The sequence below is a fragment of the Mangifera indica genome, chromosome 3 (genome assembly GCF_011075055.1).
Source record: "Mangifera indica cultivar Alphonso chromosome 3, CATAS_Mindica_2.1, whole genome shotgun sequence".
NCBI classification, from domain to species: domain Eukaryota; kingdom Viridiplantae; phylum Streptophyta; class Magnoliopsida; order Sapindales; family Anacardiaceae; genus Mangifera; species Mangifera indica.
The window spans coordinates 2,469,423-2,489,118 of NC_058139.1; the positions used below are offsets into that span (position 1 = coordinate 2,469,423).

The 19,696-nt window shown below is 39.3% G+C and overlaps 3 protein-coding genes across 6 annotated transcripts; all 3 read left to right on the forward strand.

Moving 5' to 3' along the window:
* The first annotated feature begins 20 nt into the window (after positions 1 to 20).
* LOC123210687 (39S ribosomal protein L47, mitochondrial-like) lies at positions 21 to 2,906 on the forward strand. Its single transcript, XM_044629172.1, has 4 exons — positions 21 to 162; positions 267 to 433; positions 1,562 to 1,719; positions 2,579 to 2,906. Exons 2-4 carry the CDS (start codon positions 280 to 282, stop codon positions 2,684 to 2,686), a joined length of 420 nt encoding a protein of 139 aa, XP_044485107.1. The 5' UTR covers positions 21 to 162; positions 267 to 279; the 3' UTR covers positions 2,687 to 2,906.
* A 2,258-nt stretch (positions 2,907 to 5,164) lies between these two features.
* LOC123211211 lies at positions 5,165 to 12,754 on the forward strand. 2 transcript variants are annotated; one of them, XM_044629797.1, is made up of 5 exons: positions 5,165 to 5,627; positions 7,122 to 7,493; positions 7,577 to 10,577; positions 10,653 to 11,980; positions 12,324 to 12,754. In XM_044629797.1, exons 1-4 carry the CDS (start codon positions 5,547 to 5,549, stop codon positions 11,939 to 11,941), a joined length of 4,743 nt encoding a protein of 1,580 aa, XP_044485732.1. In that variant the 5' UTR covers positions 5,165 to 5,546; the 3' UTR covers positions 11,942 to 11,980; positions 12,324 to 12,754. The 2 variants fall into 2 exon arrangements, with proteins under 2 accessions (XP_044485732.1, XP_044485731.1); XM_044629796.1 differs by having other exon boundaries at positions 5,166 to 5,627; positions 7,577 to 11,980.
* Positions 12,755 to 13,930: 1,176 nt separating this feature from the next.
* LOC123211200 lies at positions 13,931 to 19,347 on the forward strand. 3 transcript variants are annotated; one of them, XM_044629771.1, is made up of 3 exons: positions 13,931 to 14,370; positions 15,090 to 18,169; positions 18,591 to 19,347. In XM_044629771.1, the coding sequence occupies exon 2, from the start codon at positions 15,290 to 15,292 to the stop codon at positions 18,128 to 18,130; it is 2,841 nt and encodes a 946-aa protein (XP_044485706.1). In that variant the 5' UTR covers positions 13,931 to 14,370; positions 15,090 to 15,289; the 3' UTR covers positions 18,131 to 18,169; positions 18,591 to 19,347. The 3 variants fall into 3 exon arrangements, with proteins under 3 accessions (XP_044485706.1, XP_044485707.1, XP_044485708.1); XM_044629772.1 differs by having other exon boundaries at positions 15,187 to 18,169; XM_044629773.1 differs by having other exon boundaries at positions 15,194 to 18,169.
* Positions 19,348 to 19,696: the final 349 nt, after the last annotated feature.

The following is a 19,696-nucleotide window of genomic DNA, read 5'->3' on the forward strand; positions in this document are numbered from 1 at the left end:
CAGTCTAGTGTAACATTTACATCAGCCTTCTTTCTGATCCATTTTTATCGATGACGTGGCAGAAATAACTTTTCATCACTGGAGATAACCAGCTCCCTAAAACGTCCGATAACCCCCATTTTCGAAAGCTTTATCTGCACCATTACTCCTTGCCGTCTTCAGGTTCGCTTCTATCTGATTCCTTTTTATTTCGATTTACGTTTTGCCATCATCTAGTTCCTGCGGCTTTTATTTACTATTATTTATTTCATTTTGTTTGCGAACAGTAAAATCGCAGTCATGTTTATGACGAGATTTATCGGGCGGTCGTTCCTGGCTGCGGCAATGTCAGAGTCATCTGCAGCTACTGCTACGATGTCTGCGTCAGGGCACAATCCTCTTGAGGAGCTTTTTGAGAAAGATAGAAGTCTTGATGATCAAAAACCTGTTTATGGTACGATCATCTATGTTTTCATTTTTCCCTCTGTGATCTTTACTTCTTCTTTTTGTTTTTGCCTAATTGCTGTTAACTTATTATTTTGAATAGAAGGGCCATGTCATTATATCTTACAATAACGAGTTTGGAGCTTGTTGACACAAACTAGGTCGAAGAAGAAAACATGGCCTGGCAACTCATTGTAGAACGCAAATTAGTTGGTGCTCGAATTTTCATGTAGAATGTTTGGTCTTTCTCTAAATTGAAGCTGTAAAAATTGTGTGTGGCATTAATTTTGTGGATTATGCCTTAGTTTTTTTTTTTTTTTTTTTTGTATTTTGCCCTCTGTTTCCACGAATTGATGATTTACTGAATTTTTACCATTTTAGTCTATAATTCTTATATCATATAGCTAGTGCACTCTTTTCTTTTAGAACCTCCATGCATTGTTTCCCTGTTTTAAGTCTAATTAAAATGCAAAAGCCAAAACCTCTGCACCTCTCTGTCTATCCATGGGATGTGGCTTACTGAGATTAAGACCTCACAATGACTAGCCAACATGAAAATTTGTGTTAGAATTTGAATATAATAATGTTTGGTCTTTCCTATGAACTTTAGTATTTGGGAATTATGGTGTTTCAGCATTGCGTTAAAGCAAATTTCACAGTAAGGTCAAGTGTCCCAAGTCCTAAAATTCCATCCCATTGATAAAATTAAGAGTTTGCATGTTTGGACCCATGTGTCTTTGTTTATGTGGATCTGCATGATTTGGCCAATACTATTGGGTCATCCATAAGCTTGACTTTTGGAATTAATGAAGTTTCATCAAATTCTCTTATTTACTTTGTGATGTGTTGACAGAAAAAATCAGATTTAAAAACTAGAAAGCTATTGTTTTATGATATCATTAATCTTAGTGTCTAATAATTAGCTGCATATTTAACATTTTTGGTTTAGATATCACATTAAATTGTTAATATCTTTGTGTGAATTTAGCTCTGTTCTCAAATTTATTTTTTTTCATGTGGGGTCATTTTTCACATTTCATCTTATAATTTGTATCCCTGTCTGTTGTGAAAATTGTAAGTAAATTTTTAATCAAAGGTATAGATTAAAAGTTCTTTCTCAAAAGATTGCTTATGTCAGGTCGAAGTTGGAAAGCTTCGGAACTGCGCTTGAAGTCATGGGATGATCTTCATAAGCTATGGTATGTTATATTGAAGGAGAAAAACATGCTGATGACTCAACGCCAGATGCTTCATGCTCAGAACCTACGATTTCCCAATCCAGAGCGTCTTCCCAAGGTATAAGTGACTTTTTTGACCTACATCATTGAGCAGCTTCTTTTCTATTATATGATACACAATCACAAATGTTGCTTGTGGCTTTGGTTAACATACTCTGGTTTTTCATAATGTGGAAAATAAAACATAGCTACAAAGTCAACATAGGGCATCAGTAAAGTAAGTCTGCTATTGATTTGCTAGTTTCTAGAAACTCTGAGTACGCTTCTATATAAATGAAGAAAAAATAAGTTGGATGACACGAAGGGTGTTTAATCTGTTTCAGACTGCTCACTTGTCTTGCTGTCAGTTAGTTTGCTGATGAAAAAACTAATTTTTTTAGAAATTATACACGCATAGCTCACTGTGGAATATTTTCATGAAACTAGCCTAAATGGATAATGAATTCAAATTTTTTGGCATTTTTGGTGCTCAAAGATATCCATCATGAGTTAAGCTTTGTGGCATTCCTCTGTGATCTGGAATGTAGTTAAGTGTGATCTGAAGGGTGGAATATTCATTGGTATGGAGTCAATGGACCTTAATTTGCAAGCATTAAAGAGTACACTGAAGGCTGTGAGTTTGTGGTTGGGAATTCATGCTTAACCAGAAGAGACATGAATGCTATGAATACAAAGTTGCCATCTTATAATTTCAGCTCTTCAAGTTTGTAGAATCAATAAACTTTGAGCGATTAAAAGTGCCCCACATAAATTCTTTTTTAATATATTTTTGACCTTTGGAAAAATGGTTTAATCATGCTGCATGCAAAATTTTTTTGCTTTAATTTCTTACAGTGTCTAAGATTCTTCTTTTGCTTCTTTCTTCCGGCAACAACATTGCTAACAAGATTTGTGTTTTTAATCATCATGAAATTTAGGTGAGGAAGTCAATGTGCCGTATCAAGCATGTACTCACAGAAAGAGCAATTGAAGAGCCAGATCCTAGGAGGTCCGCCGAGATGAAAAGGATGATAAATGCTTTGTGATGCTTTCTAAGTTAGTATCACTTTTGTTGGTAGGATGTGATTGCTCGGTTAAAAAATACGGACTGCTGATTCTCCAATTTCTTTACTACTTATCCTAAATTTGTAGAAGATTTTGTTGAGTTGTGTTATGACTGCTGGATTTACTATTTTGGTAGAGATATAATTTGAATCTTGTAATTTTTCTGTGTAACAATTGAAAGTATTGTATGGTTTAGAACTAGCAACCATGTGAGCTAGCTTGGAGCAGACAAATAATTTTAAGGGACCATTGGACAAAATATATAGGTGGAGAATATCTGAATAATGCACTGCCCAGCACTCTTGAATTAAACAATTGACTTCGAAAAGTTTACTTGCAAATTGCTGTGAATAATCTGTTACTGATTATTTTGGATACACAATAAAAACTGAGAGCTGTCATCTTGTTTGTTTGTAACCCAAAAATATCAGGCAATGAGGCCCATTACTTTTACCAATGAAAGAGAGTTCTGTCGATTCAATTCAACAGTCAAAGAATATCCCCTTGAGCGATGAACTGATGCTTGGGGAAGGTACGGATCTGGTATGTGTTGATTAAAATAACTTTATTGTCCTTTATTAATTCTTAAATCACATTTCAGGCAATGATACCCAATACTCATAATGCACACTTCATTCATTCACAAATAATCATGTGTGCCATTTTCAGAGCCTCACTTATATTGTTTAGATTCATAATTTCTTTTCACTACCCACCTTCTGAACACTACATTGTTGGAGTTTGGCAGTATATGCAATGTCGAAACATTCTGAAGCTTTATTTTTAATAGAGTTGGAAAAGTATAAGAACACACTGTTTGTCACTGTTTTGTGTGGTCTTTGTCTCATTTTGCAGCTGCCAAAAGTTTTAAAAAAAAAAAAAAGCTGCAACAGGACAGGTCGATTTTATTTTGGGTTTGAATTGAATCAATTAAATCCATGTTTTCAGTTTTTTGCTCACCAGTAACCAATTATGGTGTTGCTGATAAGGGAGAACAGAAGCAGAGGATGCTGCTGCTTATCTTACCTAACTCTACTCATTATTAATAAACATGCATGAATAACTAGAAGATGGAGACAAACCAACATAACTGTTGAAGCTTATTTCGAGAATCATCTTTCTGTAGAATAAAGAGAGGCAGAGGGTAATCTGTCTTCAAGTATTAAAAGCATCAAGACTTTCGACATTAGGTGCCCCGCTGTGTCTGCAAGTTGCGAGGCTTCTGTTGTGGCCATGAAATAGGATTCTGACAACCCTTCAGAACTGTCTTATGACGTGTCTTTTCATAGTACTTTCCTTCTGCTATTTGCAGAGAGCCAGAGATTTAGCCAATCAAAAACCGCCCAATGGTGAGAATGACTGGCGCTTTTATAAATTTTCTCGCCCCCTTTTTAGCTGCAATTTGGCTCTAATACCTTATTGGTCGCCTGGTCAGTTCTAATAGTTCTTGTTGGATCAATAACGACTATTCTTCCCCTTGGTTGGAAACATCAATTTCTTTTTTTCCCTGAATTCTAATACCTTATTGGTCCCTGAATTCTCTTTAAATAAAAAAAGCCTCAAATATAAAAATATTACATCCTAATCATTTTACAAATTTTAAAATTTATAATTTAATCATTATAATTTAAGTTTAAAAATCCAAAATTGTTACCATTAACAATTCACCATGACCAAGTTTAAAATTTGACAACCTTAGTTTATATATTGCTCGGGAGCTGTCAAGTACCAATGTCACAACTATATTTGTGCAAATGGTTGATTTTTTATTATTTGGGTTAGATAATTATTTTTTAAGAGAATATTTATTTTTTACTCTTTCACTATCACTCGTAAAGAATGTGACGATTGTAATGTAATGGAGGGTGGCCACAAATAATGATGGTGGGAGTGTTAATAGCAAATTTACTATTTAAAAATATATTAATTTTTTTTTGTTAATTTAAAATAATAAAATAATTTAAAATAATAAAATAATTTAACTTTATATATCTATATAAAATTATTTTAATTACAGAATCATGCTTACTGAAGCAAAGCCAGCAAAGAATCTACAAGTTGACAGAAACAGTAACAGATTTACATCACACTTTTACAACCTTATTAATGCGTGTTGGAACAAGGCAAGACAAGACAACCTTAACTTCTCATCATAATGCCCCCCTCCCACTTCCCCTCATGTGCAAATTTTCAAATCCCCATTCTACCCTCACTGGGCTGGGCCCATCATTTTATAGTAACAACTAAATTTCCAAATACACAAAAAAAAAGGTCAAGGATCAGTCAGTATTCATAAAATCAATTCACCTGTGTCACATTTTCCATGAAAGCATTGCATTTTCACCATAAACTCACCGATACGTCAATTTATCATTTCCCTGTCTGCCCTGTTTGCCCGACTGCCCTTGCCGCTGCCCGTTCCTGCCTACCAAGTACCCAAGTACGCTTTTACTTTTGCTGTCTCTCTCTTCGATTTCTGTTGGGTTTTACTCTCTCTCTCTCTAAATCGACGGCTTGAATTCCATATCCTTTGTTCCATCTCGATCACGATTCCGCGATCTGCCCTTCAATTAGATCGTCGTAGAGGATTTCTGTCGAACGAAGACGAGGAATTCGGGATTTGAATTAGTTTTTTTTTTTTTTTTTATGGTGAGGGGTGGCTAGGGTTTTGGATTTGGGGCTGGTGGGATCTATTGTAAACTAGGGAGGAAAAGAGGTTAATTTGGGGAAATTTCGAGGAAAGTGAATTGATGGTAGTCGTTTCAGGGCAAAATGCAAGGGTATTATGTGTATGCATGGGTGGAAGGCAGGTGAAGAGGAGAGAAACGGGCGGGTCGGCACATGTCGACTGTCCCATCACGTGCTAGCGTAGCTGGTGATGGTGCTTCTTCTTCTTCCAATTCAGCTAGTTCGTTTAATAAGGTATTTCACGTTTTTAGGTTTTTGTTCTATATCATTGATTGGATTTTCTTTTTGATTGCGGCCAAATTGTTGAAATCGATCTATATATTTTTAAGATGCGTGTAATTTTTGAAGCTGGGGATGTGGGTTTGTTGGAGAGTTTGTACGGTATATCGGCTTTGTGAGGTTTTGGAATAATCGATGTCAAGCTATTGATAAATTCTCCGTAGTTTTGTGGTATTTACGTGTTTCATTGACGTCAAATTGGAGAAGCAAGCCAGTTTTGAGAATTTTGCTCTTAATTGATTTTATCTTCTAATTCTTCTTTCGTATAATATTCTGGAGATGTGGTCGTTTGCTTCCCATACATCTCCGTGGGGCCATTATTTAACGAACAGATTATATCTACAGGATGTAAGTAATGTGGGTTTTGCTTGATTGGAGTGTAAAAGGATTTGAATTATTGTTAGTTGCCAATTCTTGGAATATGCTGTGTGATTCAATTAGTCACTTAGAGATGAATGCAGATTAAGTAATTTGGAGTCTAGATAAATTGAGGGAAGGAAGAGATCATTTTATTCTAGGAAATTTTCTTTTCCATTGGAGTATGAAAATGAAAGCTTTGAGTTTGATGCCAAAATGCTGGAGTTAGTGAAACACAGTCAGAAGTGCTTGGCTGCTGGAAAGGGATCGCCCTGCTAGGTGCAAGAAGCAAGATGTTTAAGTTAAATCAATTGTTTTCCTTTTCTTGATATCTGTGCTCAAGAATTTTGATTATCACAAAGTTAAATGGGCTTGTAAATAGAAAGGAGTGGAGATTTATATGCCCAAACAAAATGTATAATTTGAAGGCTTATCTATTGTCCCAGTTTTAGTTCTAATTGTGAATATTGTATCAGTGCTTCTGTATCTACTTGTAATTGAGGTTTTTGTTGAATCTTGTATATATGCTTGCTTTGTTATTCTTATGAATTTCTTGACACGTCAAGAAAGGAAAATGTTTTATTGAAGTTTTAGGATGTCTGGTTGAAACTCAAAATATGTGATCTGAGATTGTTTATTCTTTAAGTATTTTTTATTGAAGAAAGCCTGAGTTTATGAAAAATTGGATATTCAAGGCTTTCATCCTTTTTCTTGCCATCACAAGCAGCTTGAGTCTGCAATGAATGCAACAGAATAGTTTAGTTGGATGTTTTTATGTTAATTTATGTTACTTTGGAGCTTTTGAATTCATAACTTTATGGTATCATTGTTCCCAGTGGTTTTTCTTATTGGCTATTATCTTGACTACAACAATATGTCTGTAGGTTGAGTGGTCATGATGATGGTAGCTATCAGTAGTTGGCACTCAAATTTTCTTTTTTCATTTATTTTGTTGATCTTTACCTACTAATTTTTTTTTTCAGGTCAGTCAGTTCATTATTTTGTCTTTTAAAGTTATACATTACGTAGATTTTCTTTTAGTCAAGTCAGTATTTTGTTCACCAAACCAAATTTTCTTGTTATTCTCCACAGGATGGGCGCAAGATCAGTGTTGGAGATTGTGCTCTTTTTAAACCACCCCAGGATTCCCCACCTTTCATTGGAATAATTCGATGTCTGACTTCTAGCGAAGAGAACAAGTTAAAGTTAAGTGTTAATTGGCTCTACCGACCTGCTGAAGTAAAACTTGGCAAAGGCATCCTGTTGGAAGCTGCGCCAAACGAAATCTTTTTCTCCTTTCATAAGGATGAGATTCCTGCTGCTTCCTTACTGCATCCGTGTAAAGTTGCATTCCTTCCAAAAGGTGTTGAACTTCCGTCAGGATTTTGCTCATTTGTGTGTCGACGAGTTTATGATATTAAACGCAAGTGTTTATGGTGGCTAACTGATCAAGATTTCCTTGATGTGAGTGATGCAATTGCATGTCTTGTTCCATTTAAAATAGGTTATTGATTCTTATGTAGTAATTTACACATCTTCTTTTTCAGGGTTGGCAGGAAGAAATAGATCAGCTTTTATCTAAGTCACGTATAGAGATGCATGCAACAGTGCAGCCAGGTGGCCGTTCTCCAAAGCGAATGAATGGTCCAACATCAACATCACAGTTAAAACCAGGTTCTGATAGTGCACAGAACAGTGCGTCTTCATTTGCTTCACAAGTTAAGGGGAGGAAAAGAGAGCCGGGAGATCAAGGCTCTGACCCTGTTAAAAGAGAGCGCTCAACAAAGATGGATGACACGGATTTTGGTCATGCTAGATCAGAAACTACTTTAAGATCCGAGATTGCCAAAATCACTGAGAAAGGTGGTCTTGTTGATTTTGAAGGCGTGGAAAAGTTGGTACAGCTCATGATGCTGGAGAAAAATGAGAAGAAGATAGACTTGGTCTGCCGGTCTATGCTTGCTGGTGTGGTGGCAGCAACAGATAAATTAGATTGCCTCAGTAGGTTTGTGCAGCTTAAGGGTTTGCCAGTCTTTGATGAATGGCTCCAGGAGGTACACAAAGGTAAACTTGGTGATGGTAGTAGCCCTAAGGATGGTGATAAGTCTATTGAGGAATTTCTCCTAGTTTCACTTCGTGCGCTTGATAAGCTGCCAGTTAATCTTCATGCCTTGCAAATGTGTAATATTGGGAAGTCTGTGAATCATTTGCGTTCACATAAGAATGTGGAAATTCAGAAGAAAGCTAGGAGCTTGGTTGACACATGGAAGAAACGTGTTGAAGCTGAAATGGATGCAAAAACTGGTTCAAATCAGGCTGTGTCCTGGCCTTCCAGAACACGGAATTCTGGTGGATCTTCGGATGTTGCCATTAAGAGCTCGGGAATGCAACTTTCTGGTTCAAAAAATGCTTCTGTCAAGCTTGTCCAGGGGGAGACTGCTACAAAATCTGCCTCTTTCGGGTGTATAAAACCATCTCCTTCACCTGCATCAGTGAGTACAAACCTAAAGGATGGACAGCCACGAAATGCTAGTGCTAGTGGGGCCTCTGATCTTCCTTCAACTCCAGCTAGAGATGAGAAAAGCAGCAGTTCCAGTCAGTCCCATAATAATAGTCAGTCTTGTTCCAGTGACCATGCGAAAACTGGGGGTTTCTCTGGGAAGGAGGATGCTAGAAGTTCAACAGCTGGTTCAATGACTGTGAATAAGATCTCTGGTGGTTCTTCATGGTCTCGGAAATCGACAAATGGCTTCCCTGGGTCAGCTCAATCTGGTGGTCAGAGGGACCATGGGTCAAGCAGAAATTCTTCCTCCCACAGAAACCCAGTGTTGGAAAAATTATCAGAGTCTGGTGTGACTTGTGAAAAGACACCTGATATGCCCATGGTAGAGGGGATTAGTCATAAATTTATTGTTAAAATTCCAAATCGTGGTCGTAGTCCTGCACAGAGTGCCTGTGCCACATCGTTTGAAGAACCCTCAGTGATGAACAGCAGAGCTTCTTCTCCTGTGCTTTTGGATAAACATGATCAATTTGATCATAATTCAAAGGAAAAGGGTGATGGCTTTCAACCCAATATTCCTTCTGATTTGAATAATGAATCTTGGCAAAGCAATGATTTCAAAGATGTTCTTACTGGGTCTGATGAGGGAAATGGATCACCTGCTACTGCTCCTGAAGAAGAGCGCCGTAGGATTGGTGATGAGACTGGAAAAATGGTTGAGGTTTCAAAAGCTGCCTCCTCATCATCCGGAAATGATCTCAAATCGGGGAACTTGCGTGAGGGTTCATACAGCTCAATGAATGCATTGATTGAAAGTTGTGTCAAGTACTCTGAAGCCAAGGCATCTATGCCTGTTGGGGATGATGCTGGGATGAATCTGCTTGCTAGTGTTGCTGCTGGGGAGATTTCCAAATCTGGCATGGCCTCACCAGCTGATTCCCCTCAACGGAACACCCCTGTTGTGGATCACTCTTGCCATGTCAATGATTCAAGAATAAAATCGTCTCCTCGATGTGATCTTGGTCAAGACCAAAGTAAGACTCTTGATTCTGCTGATGATGAACGTGAGAAGCAGGTTCCTTCTGGTACTGTTTGGGCTAAGAATACAGACAGTAGAAACAGTCCCTTATTTTCTCTGGAGAAACCTGCAGGGGTCCTTAGTGGACAACATAATGGAATTTCGGAAGATGCAATTGAGGTTGCACAAGTTGCACCTTCTGCTAGCATTGGAGAGAAGAACTCTGCTTGTGAAGAAGGCAAAGAACTTATAGTGAAAAAGGCAAGTGGAGTGCCTGCTGATAGCATTCCAGGTATCAAACAAAAGATAAGTGGGTCTTTGTTAACCGAAGATAAGGTCTCTGAATCAGGTATAGAAATTGAAACAAAAGGCTTTGAAGGATCATCTAACCCATCTTTTGAGATTGATAGTGAGAAGAATAAAGTGATGTCTTGTGAAGGGTTAAACGATGGTGTGCGAAATGAGTCCAAGCCTGCTACAGTGATGCATCCTGAGTTTGGGAAAAAAACAGATGAAGGGCTGCTGGTTCCCTCTGTTTCTTTTAAGGATATAGATTCAGTGAATGTTGATGATGTTAAGTCTGAGAAGGCTGATGAGACAGATAGCCGGAGACATGTAAAAGACACTGAAAAGCAAAAAACTGAATGGGACAGTAATGCTTCTATAACTCATGAGAGCCGAGTTGTAGCTGTTTCAGGTTCAGCTTTTATAGAGCACAAAGGTGAGACTGCAGAGGAAAGTCCAGAAGCTAACAAGGTTAATGTTCAATGTTCTGGTGGACCAACTCCTTCCAAGGCATCTCCTGCATTACAAGTTCAAGAAGTAGAACAGTGTGCAAGATCTAGGGGGTCTAAGACTGAAGTAGACAAATCGGAGGAATCTACATCTGCCACTGCTGATGCTTTTTCTCCTGCTGCAGGGGTTTCAGATATGAATGCAAAAGTGGAATTTGATTTGAATGAAGGCTTTAATGGGGATGATGGGAAATATGGGGATTCAAATAACAATATAAGCCCAGGAGTTACAGGTACTGTTCAGTTAATTAGCCCATTAGCATTTGCTGTTTCTTCTGTGTCAAGTGGCTTTCCTGCTTCAATTACAGTGGCTGCGGCAGCAAAAGGGCCTTTTGTTCCACCAGAGGACCTATTGAGGAGTAAAGGTGCTCTTGGTTGGAAGGGATCAGCAGCCACAAGTGCATTTCGACCTGCTGAACCAAGAAAGGTTTTGGAGATGTCTCTGAGTACAAGTAATGTTTCTCCTCCTGATGCCACTGCTGTCAAACACACTCGGCTTCCATTGGATATTGATTTGAATGTGCCAGATGAAAGAATCCTTGAGGATATAGCTTCCAGAACTTCTGCTCAGGACGCAGCTTCTGCATCTGAGCAAACAAATAATAGGGACTTGGCATGTGAAACTACCAGTTCTGCACCTGTGCGGTGCTTTCGGGGACTTGATCTTGATTTAAATAGAGTCGAAGAGCCTACCGATTTGGGTAATCTCTCAACATGCAATATTCGTAGACCAGATGTACCACATCAGCCTCTAAAATTGTCATCGGGTTGTCCTAATGGTGAGGTGAGTGTCTGCAGGGACTTTGATTTGAATGATGGACCTGTTGTTGATGAGACTAGTGCTGAACCATCCCTGATTAACCAGCACCTTAGAGGCAGTGTGCCATCCCAGCCATCTGTTTCAAGCCTTTGGGTGAATAATTCAGAGACAGGGAACATTTCTTCATGGTTTTCCAGTGGGAACTACTCAGCCATATCAATTCCGTCTATTTTGCCTGATAGAGCTGAGCAGCCTTTTCCCATTGTTGCAACTGGTGGGCCCCAAAGGATGTTGGGTCCCCCTACTGCTGCTACTCCATTTAGTCCTGATGTTGTCAGGGGCTCAGTGCTGTCATCTTCTCCGGCAGTGACCTTTCCATCCACCTCATTTCAGTATCCTGTCTTCCCTTTTGGTAACAGTTTTCCTCTCCCCTCAGCAACCTTTTCTGGTGGTTCAGCAACATATGTGGATGCATCATCTGGTGGGAGGCTGTGCTTCCCTGGAGTCAATTCACAATTATTAGGACCTGCTGGTGCAGTCTCGTCCCATTACCCTAGGTCTTATGTTGTTAATCTAGCAGATGGCAGCTATAGCGTTGGTGCTGAGAGCAGTAGAAAATGGGGAAGGCAGGTCCTAGATCTGAATGCAGGGCCTGGTGGCCCAGACATAGAAGGTAGAGATGAGATGTCTTCTCTTGCACTGAGGCAATTGTCGGTTGCCAGTTCTCATGCACAAGCAGAAGAGCAAGCAGGGATGCCTCATATTGCAGGTGGCATTTTGAAGAGGAAGGAACCTGAGGGAGGGTGGGATGGCTACAAGCAGTCCTCGTGGCAGTAGCAATTTGTAGTGTTACAACCCAATGATCCATGAAAGCTTGTAAGTTTTCTAATTAATTTTTCACTTGTGAAGGCCACACTGTTCTTTTGGCCACCTGATTTCAGGGAAAAAGAAAAGAAAACGTAATAGAAATAAAATAAAATGAAGTTCACGACCGCTGTTGGCATTTCCTCTGCTATCACCTCTTTGTTTGTCTTTTTCGGTAACACTTGAGCGATGTTGGATGAGTTATTTCAGAAATTCTGTGCTACAGCTGCTTTTTTATTTCCTTTCTTCTTGTGGGTTAACTTGACAATCGAATCCTTGTACATATGCTTAATTTGTTCAGTAGTTGGATTTGTCGCCACTTTTTTTGTTTATATTTAGTTTGACTCTTTTCCAGCTCCCCAGCTTTTTGAGGATGGGCATTGGCTAATCCTGAGAGGTCATCATCTAGCTTGTCTGCACTTGGAGGATGGGTGTTAAGTGAGTTCTTTGATGTTGTTATTAGTCGTCTCCAATCCCCAGCCTTCCGCTGTATCAATCGTATCGTAAAAGAATCTGTTCTGGGTCTTGAAGCTGGGTTTGTTACTTGAGTTTGTCCTGGCTGGCTGCAGATCAGTTTCCCTTTTGTAGATATTTAACTGTTGGAAAGCTTGCACTGTATTACCCTGACATTCAAATTGGTGTCCATACTGATGTTTAGTATCTTCAGCATTATATACCATTGGACCAACCGCACCTTCCTCTTTCAACCTCATGATATTGGGAGGTTGGTTTGGCTATCTGCTTTAAACGGATTTATTTTATTTTACTTGTCTTTGCTTCCTTGTATATCTTCTCTGCTTATTCATTTTTCTTCTTTTGTTCGTTTATAGACAATATGGCCATTGTACCTACCCTACCTGTCATGAAAGTACATTTTTCTTGTATTGATAATCATATAGCCTGGGGTTATGAGACTCAGGCTATATTCACTAGTATTATTCAATTAGGGAGATTGTAGTGATAGACAAGGTACTATAATTTAAGTACAAATGGAGCATATGTTAGCCTTAGCTGATTATGTTTTCTGATTCTTTTACTTGTATCGATTAGTGGTATTGACATTGGGGGTTCTCTTCTGAACATCCTCTGGTTTGCCGGTTTCTCTTCCTTTGGATTTTCAATTCTTCTGTTGAATGTTAAGTTCAAAATTTCTTGTCATAGTTTTCCATTTTCATTTTTTTTGAAGCTTCTTGATTATTCTAACAATTATTCTGGCCATTGCCATCACCACCATTGCAATCTGATTATACTCATCCATAAATTTGTATGTGAGATGAACCTTTATGATTCAACTTTCTGAGTTTTGGCTATGACCCAAGACATAAAATATGGTTGATGTCAAACTCAGAATTATAATTAGAAAGAAAAAAGGCAACTTTCTACAATACAAGAAAAACAAATAAAATTAGACTTTTCAAGGAAAATGCAACAATTGGAGGTATGGTGAATGGAATTGAAGTGCCTGTAAACATGATGCTCCTCTTGTTGGAAAACCAATACACGAGATTGAAGGAACTATTGTGCATGTGTCTTTTTTTATTTCAAATTTCAAGGAACAGTAAGCCCATCTTTCTGGGGTTGAAACTGATGTTACATTGTATCGAAATAGAATTTGTCGATTCAATCTAAGCAATCTGAGCAACTCCTTTCTCATAATTAATTGCCGAGGCTGGACCAATCTAATTACTTGCACCAAAGCCATGACAATGACAAGTCTGTGTTTAATACCAAGACTTGTCATTTCTTCAATTTTAAATAAAATAAAAATAAAAATAAAAGGTAAATAAATGAATTTATTAAAAGGAAAAAATGATACCAAAACACACAAAAAGAAAAAAGGTGAAATTTGCCAAATTTGTCACAAGGCTGACGTGGAACTGTCAAACCAATAACAACTCACCAAGTAAAACACGTACACATCTGCTTTTTGCCGTCTCTCTCATTCATTGTTTTGTTTCATTTTCTCGCTTCGGGCTACTTTCTCTCTCTAGTTATCTGTTTCTTTTCGAAGAGAGAAGTGAGGTCAATCGTTTCGTCGCCTTTCTTTCTGGATCTCGTCTTCAGTTAGATCAGTTTTACATTTGGGATTGGGGTTTAATTTTTTTATTTGTTTAGGTGTTTGATGATCTAGGGTTGGGTTGGGTGTGCTTAAAATCGTGAATAGGTGACAAAAGGAAGGGGTAAAAAAAGGGATTGATGGTACTCGTTTTAGGGCAAAATGCAAGGGTATCATGCGTATTCGTCTGCATGGATGGCGAGCTGGTGAAGGGGAAGACCGCCAGAGGAAACGGCACATGTGGACTGTCCCTCCACGTGGCTCCCCGATTTTAGATGCACTTGCTCATGGTGCTGCCTCTCCTCCTTTGTCTTCTTCTCCCAATTCAACTACTTTCTTTTCTCAGGTATTCACTCTGTTGGGTTTTTGGGATTTTCTGGGGCTTCGTTCATTTCTGTGCAAATGTTTGAAATTCTTCTAGTTTTGTCGATTTCCTGTACTTTCTTTTAGATTGTTGATTGATTGCGGTTCCGGTATCATATAAGAGCCTCATGTTTGTAACTTTCGTGGCTGTTGTAAAATTGACGAAATTTTTGAGAATTTGGTGTTAGGGCTTAATTATGAAAATTGAAGGGAGTGAACTGATTATGTAATGATTATATTCAAGCTTTAAGGTTTTTCTTTTTTTGGTGTCTCTGGAGTTTGTTTATAACGAGTAGGCCTCTAATATGTCGGGACTTTGTGGCAGAACTGATCTAATATGATTCGTGTTAGGCTGTGCAGTTGACAACAAAACTAAATTTGCAATTCATATTCGGAATATGAATATTTCTTTTCTCTTTTGGAGATCTCATTTCATTAACCTTCTTTGGCCCCTGCGTTTTACCATTAATGAGGTCTTCTAATTTGTGTTAAGGTTTTTTTTTTTTTTCACCTCCTAATTATATCAGTCTCATTTTTGGGTGTCATGCCCTTAAATATTTGGAGGATTTTGTGACAATGTACTGAAAGCTGATTCAAATTACTGTTGTAAGAATTAAATTGTCAGCAGTTAATTTTAACCAGTTCTAATATATGGCTTACTCAATCCAAATATCTTACCTGCTTCTGGTATTCCTTGGATAGACAATGGAAAATAGTGATCAGAGTGGAAAATCGCTAAAATAAGGGTGATTCCAAATGGTCCAACTTCAACTTCACAATTAAAGCCTGGTTCTGATAGTGTGCAGAATAGTGCTTCCTGTCATCCACCACAAGTTAAAGGGAAGAAAAGGGAGAGGGGAGATCAGGGCTCTGAGGCTGTTAAGCGGGAACGTTCTTGAAGAATGGAGGATGGGGATTCTGGTCACAATAGATCAGATAGTCTAAAATCTGAGATTGCCAAATTTACTGATAAAGGGGGACTTGTAGACTATGATGGCGTAGAGAAATTGGTGCAGCTCATGATGCCCGAGAAAAAAATAGATTTGGTTTGCCGATCAGTGCTTGCTGGTGTGGTGGCTGCGACAGACAAATTGGATTGCCTTAATTGGTTTGTGCAGCTTAAGGGTTTACCTGTTTATGATGAATGGCTTCAAGAGGTCCACAAAGGAAAGATTGGTGATGGTAACAGCCCCAAAGACGGTGATAGATCAATTGAGGAATTTCTCTTAATTTTACTTCGTGCACTTGATAAACTGCCTATAAATCTTCATGCACTACAAATGTGTAACATTGGCAAGTCTGTTAATCATTTGCGTACACACAAGAATTTGGAAATTCAGAAGAAAGCAAGGAGTTTAGTTGACACCTGGAAGAAACGTGTTGAGGCTGAAATGGATGCAAAACCAAATCAGGGTGTCTCCTGGCCAGCTAGACGCAGGCTTCCAGAAGTTACTCCTGGTGGGAACAGACAATCTGGTGGATCCTCTGAGGTTGCTGTAAAGAGCTTGGTGATGCAGCCTACTGCTTCTAAAACTGCTTCAGTCAAGCTTGTACCGGGGGAGACCACTGCAAAGTCAGCATTTGCATCACCGGTTTCTGTGAAATCAGTACCATCACCTACATCAGTGGGCACAAACCTAAAAGATGGACAATCTCGTAATTATGCTGTTGGTGGTGCAATTGAACTTCCTTCAAATCCGGCAAAGGATGAGACTAGCGCTGAACCATCCCTGGTTAACCAGCACCTTAGAGGCAGTGTGCCATCCCAGCCATCTGTTTCAAGCCTTCGGGTGGATAATTCAGAGACAGGGAACATTTCTTCATGGTCTTCCACTGGGAAGCACTCAGCCATATCAATTCCATCTATTTTGCCTGATAGAGCTGAGCAGCCTTTTCCCATTGTTGCCACTGGTGGGCCCCAAAGGATGTTGGGTCCCCCTACTGCTGCTACTCCATTTAGTCCTGATGTTTTCAGAGGCTCAGTGCTGTCATCTTCTCCGGCAGTGACCTTTCCATCCACCTCATTTCAGTATCCGGTCTTCCCTTTTGGTAACAGTTTTCCTCTCCCATCGGCAACCTTTTCTGGTGGTTCAGCAACATATGTGGATGCATCATCTGATGGGAGGCTGTGCTTCGCTGGAGTCAATTCACAATTATTAGGACCTGCTGGTGTGGAGGATGGGGATTCTGGTCACAATAGATTAGATAGTCTAAAATCTGAGATTGCCAAATTTACTGATAAAGGGGGACTTGTAGACTATGATGGCGTAGAGAAATTGGTGCAGCTCATGATGCCTGAGAAAAAAATAGATTTGGTTTGCCGATCAGTGCTTGCTGGTGTGGTGGCTGCGACAGACAAATTGGATTGCCTTAATTGGTTTGTGCAGCTTAAGGGTTTACCTGTTTATGATGAATGGCTTCAAGAGGTCCACAAAGGAAAGATTGGTGATGGTAACAGCCCCAAAGACGGTGATAGATCAATTGAGGAATTTCTCTTAATTTTACTTCGTGCACTTGATAAACTGCCTATAAATCTTCATACACTACAAATGTGTAACATTGGCAAGTCTGTTAATCATTTGCGTACACACAAGAATTTGGAAATTCAGAAGAAAGCAAGGAGTTTAGTTGACACCTGGAAGAAATGTGTTGAGGCTGAAATGGATGCAAAACCAAATCAGGGTGTCTCCTGGCCAGCTAGATGCAGGCTTCCAGAAGTTACTCCTGGTGGGAACAGACAATCTGGTGGATCCTCTGAGGTTGCTGTAAAGAGCTTGGTGATGCAGCCTACTGCTTCTAAAACTGCTTCAGTCAAGCTTGTACCGGGGGAGACCACTGCAAAGTCAGCATTTGCATCACCGGTGTCTGTGAAATCAGTACCATCACCTACATCAGTGGGCACAAACCTAAAAGATGGACAATCTCGTAATTATGCTGTTGGTGGTGCAATTGAACTTCCTTCAAATCCGGCAAAGGATGAGACTAGCGCTGAACCATCCCTGGTTAACCAGCACCTTAGAGGCAGTGTGCCATCCCAGCCATCTGTTTCAAGCCTTCGGGTGGATAATTCAGAGACAGGGAACATTTCTTCATGGTCTTCCACTGGGAAGCACTCAGCCATATCAATTCCATCTATTTTGCCTGATAGAGCTGAGCAGCCTTTTCCCATTGTTGCCACTGGTGGGCCCCAAAGGATGTTGGGTCCCCCTACTGCTGCTACTCCATTTAGTCCTGATGTTTTCAGAGGCTCAGTGCTGTCATCTTCTCCGGCAGTGACCTTTCCATCCACCTCATTTCAGTATCCGGTCTTCCCTTTTGGTAACAGTTTTCCTCTCCCATCGGCAACCTTTTCTGGTGGTTCAGCAACATATGTGGATGCATCATCTGGTGGGAGGCTGTGCTTCCCTGGAGTCAATTCACAATTATTAGGACCTGCTGGTGCAGTCTCGTCCCATTACCCTAGGCCTTATGTTGTTAATCTAGCAGATGGCAGCAATAGCGTTGGTGCTGAGAGCAGTAGAAAATGGGGAAGGCAGGTCCTAGATCCGAATGCAGGGCCTGGTGGCCCAGACATAGAAGGTAGAGATGAGATGTCTTCTCTTGCACTGAGGCAATTGTCGGTTGCCAGTTCTCATGCACAAGCAGAAGAGCAAGCAAGGATGTATCATATTGCAGGTGGCATTTTGAAGAGGAAGGAACCTGAGGGAGGGTGGGATGGCTGCAAGCAGTCCTCGTGGCAGTAGCAATTTGTAGTGTTACAACCCAATGACCCATGAAAGCTTGTAAGTTTTCTAATTAATTTTTCACTTGTGAAGGCCACACTGTTCTTTTGGCCATTGATAAGAAAGAGAACTCTAGTGACAATTGTTTTGTTACTGGTCTAGGACTTAAATGGCTTGTTCATGGTCTAGTTACCTGATTTCAGGGAAAAGGAAAAGAAAACGTAATAGAAATAAAATAAAATGAAGTTTACGACTGCTGTTGGCATTTCCTCTGCTATCACCTCTTTGTTTGTCTTTTTCAGTAACACTAGAGCAATGTTGGATGAATTATTTCAGAAATTCTGTGCTACAGCTGCTTTTTTATTTCCTTTGTTCTTGTGGGTTAACTTGACAATCAAATCCTTGTACATATGCTTAATTTGTTCAGTAGTTGGATTTGTTGCCACTTTTTTTGTTTTTATTTAGTTTGATTCGTTTCCAGCTCCCCAGCTTTTTGAGGATGGGCATTGGCTAATCCTGAGAGGTCATCATCTAACTTGTCTGCACTTGGAGGCTGGGTGTTAAGTGAGTTCTTTGATGTTGTTATTAGTCGTCTCCAATCCCCAGCCTTCCGCTGTATCAATTGTATCGTAAAAGAATCTGTTCTGGGTCTTTAAGCTGGGTTTGTTACTTGAGTTTGTCCTGGCTGGCTGCAGATCAGTTTCCCTTTTGTAGATATTTAACTGTTGGAAAGCTTGCACTGTATTACCCTGACATTCAAGTTGGTGTCCATACTGATGTTTAGTATCTTCAGCATTATATACCATTGGACCAACCGCACCTTCCTCTTTCAACCTCATGATATTGGGAGGTTGGTTTGGCTATCTGCTTTAAACGGATTTATTTTATTTTACTTGTCTTTGCTTCCTTGTATATCTTCTCTGCTTATTCATTTTTCTTCTTTTGTTCTTTTATAGACAATATGGCCATTGTACCCACCCTACCTGTCGTGAAAGTACATTTTTCTTGTATTGATAATCATATAGCCTGGGGTTATGAGACTCAGGCTATATTCACTAGTTATTCAATTAGGGACATTGTAGTGGTAGACAAGGTACTATAATTTAAGTACAAACGGAGCATATGTTAGCCTTAGCTGATTATGTTTTCTGATTCTTTTACTTGTATCGATTTGCCGGTTTCTCTTCCTTTGGATTTTCAATTCTTCTGTTGAATGTTAAGTTCAAAATTTCTTGTCATAGTTTTCCATTTTCATTTTTTTTGAAGCTTCTTGATTATTCTAACAATTATTCTGGCCATTGCCATCACCACCATTGCAATCTGATTATACTCATCCATAAATTTGTATGTGAGACGAACCTTTATGATTCAACTTTCTGAGTTTTGGCTATGACCCAAGACATAAAATATGGTTGATGTCAAACTCAGAATTATAATTAGAAAGAAAAAAGGCAACTTTCTACAATACAAGAAAAAAAAATGAAGGTAGACTTTTCAAGGAAAATGCAACAATTGGAGGTATGGTGAATGGAATTGAAGTGCCTGTAAACATGATGCTGCTCTTGTTGGAAAACCAAATACACGAGA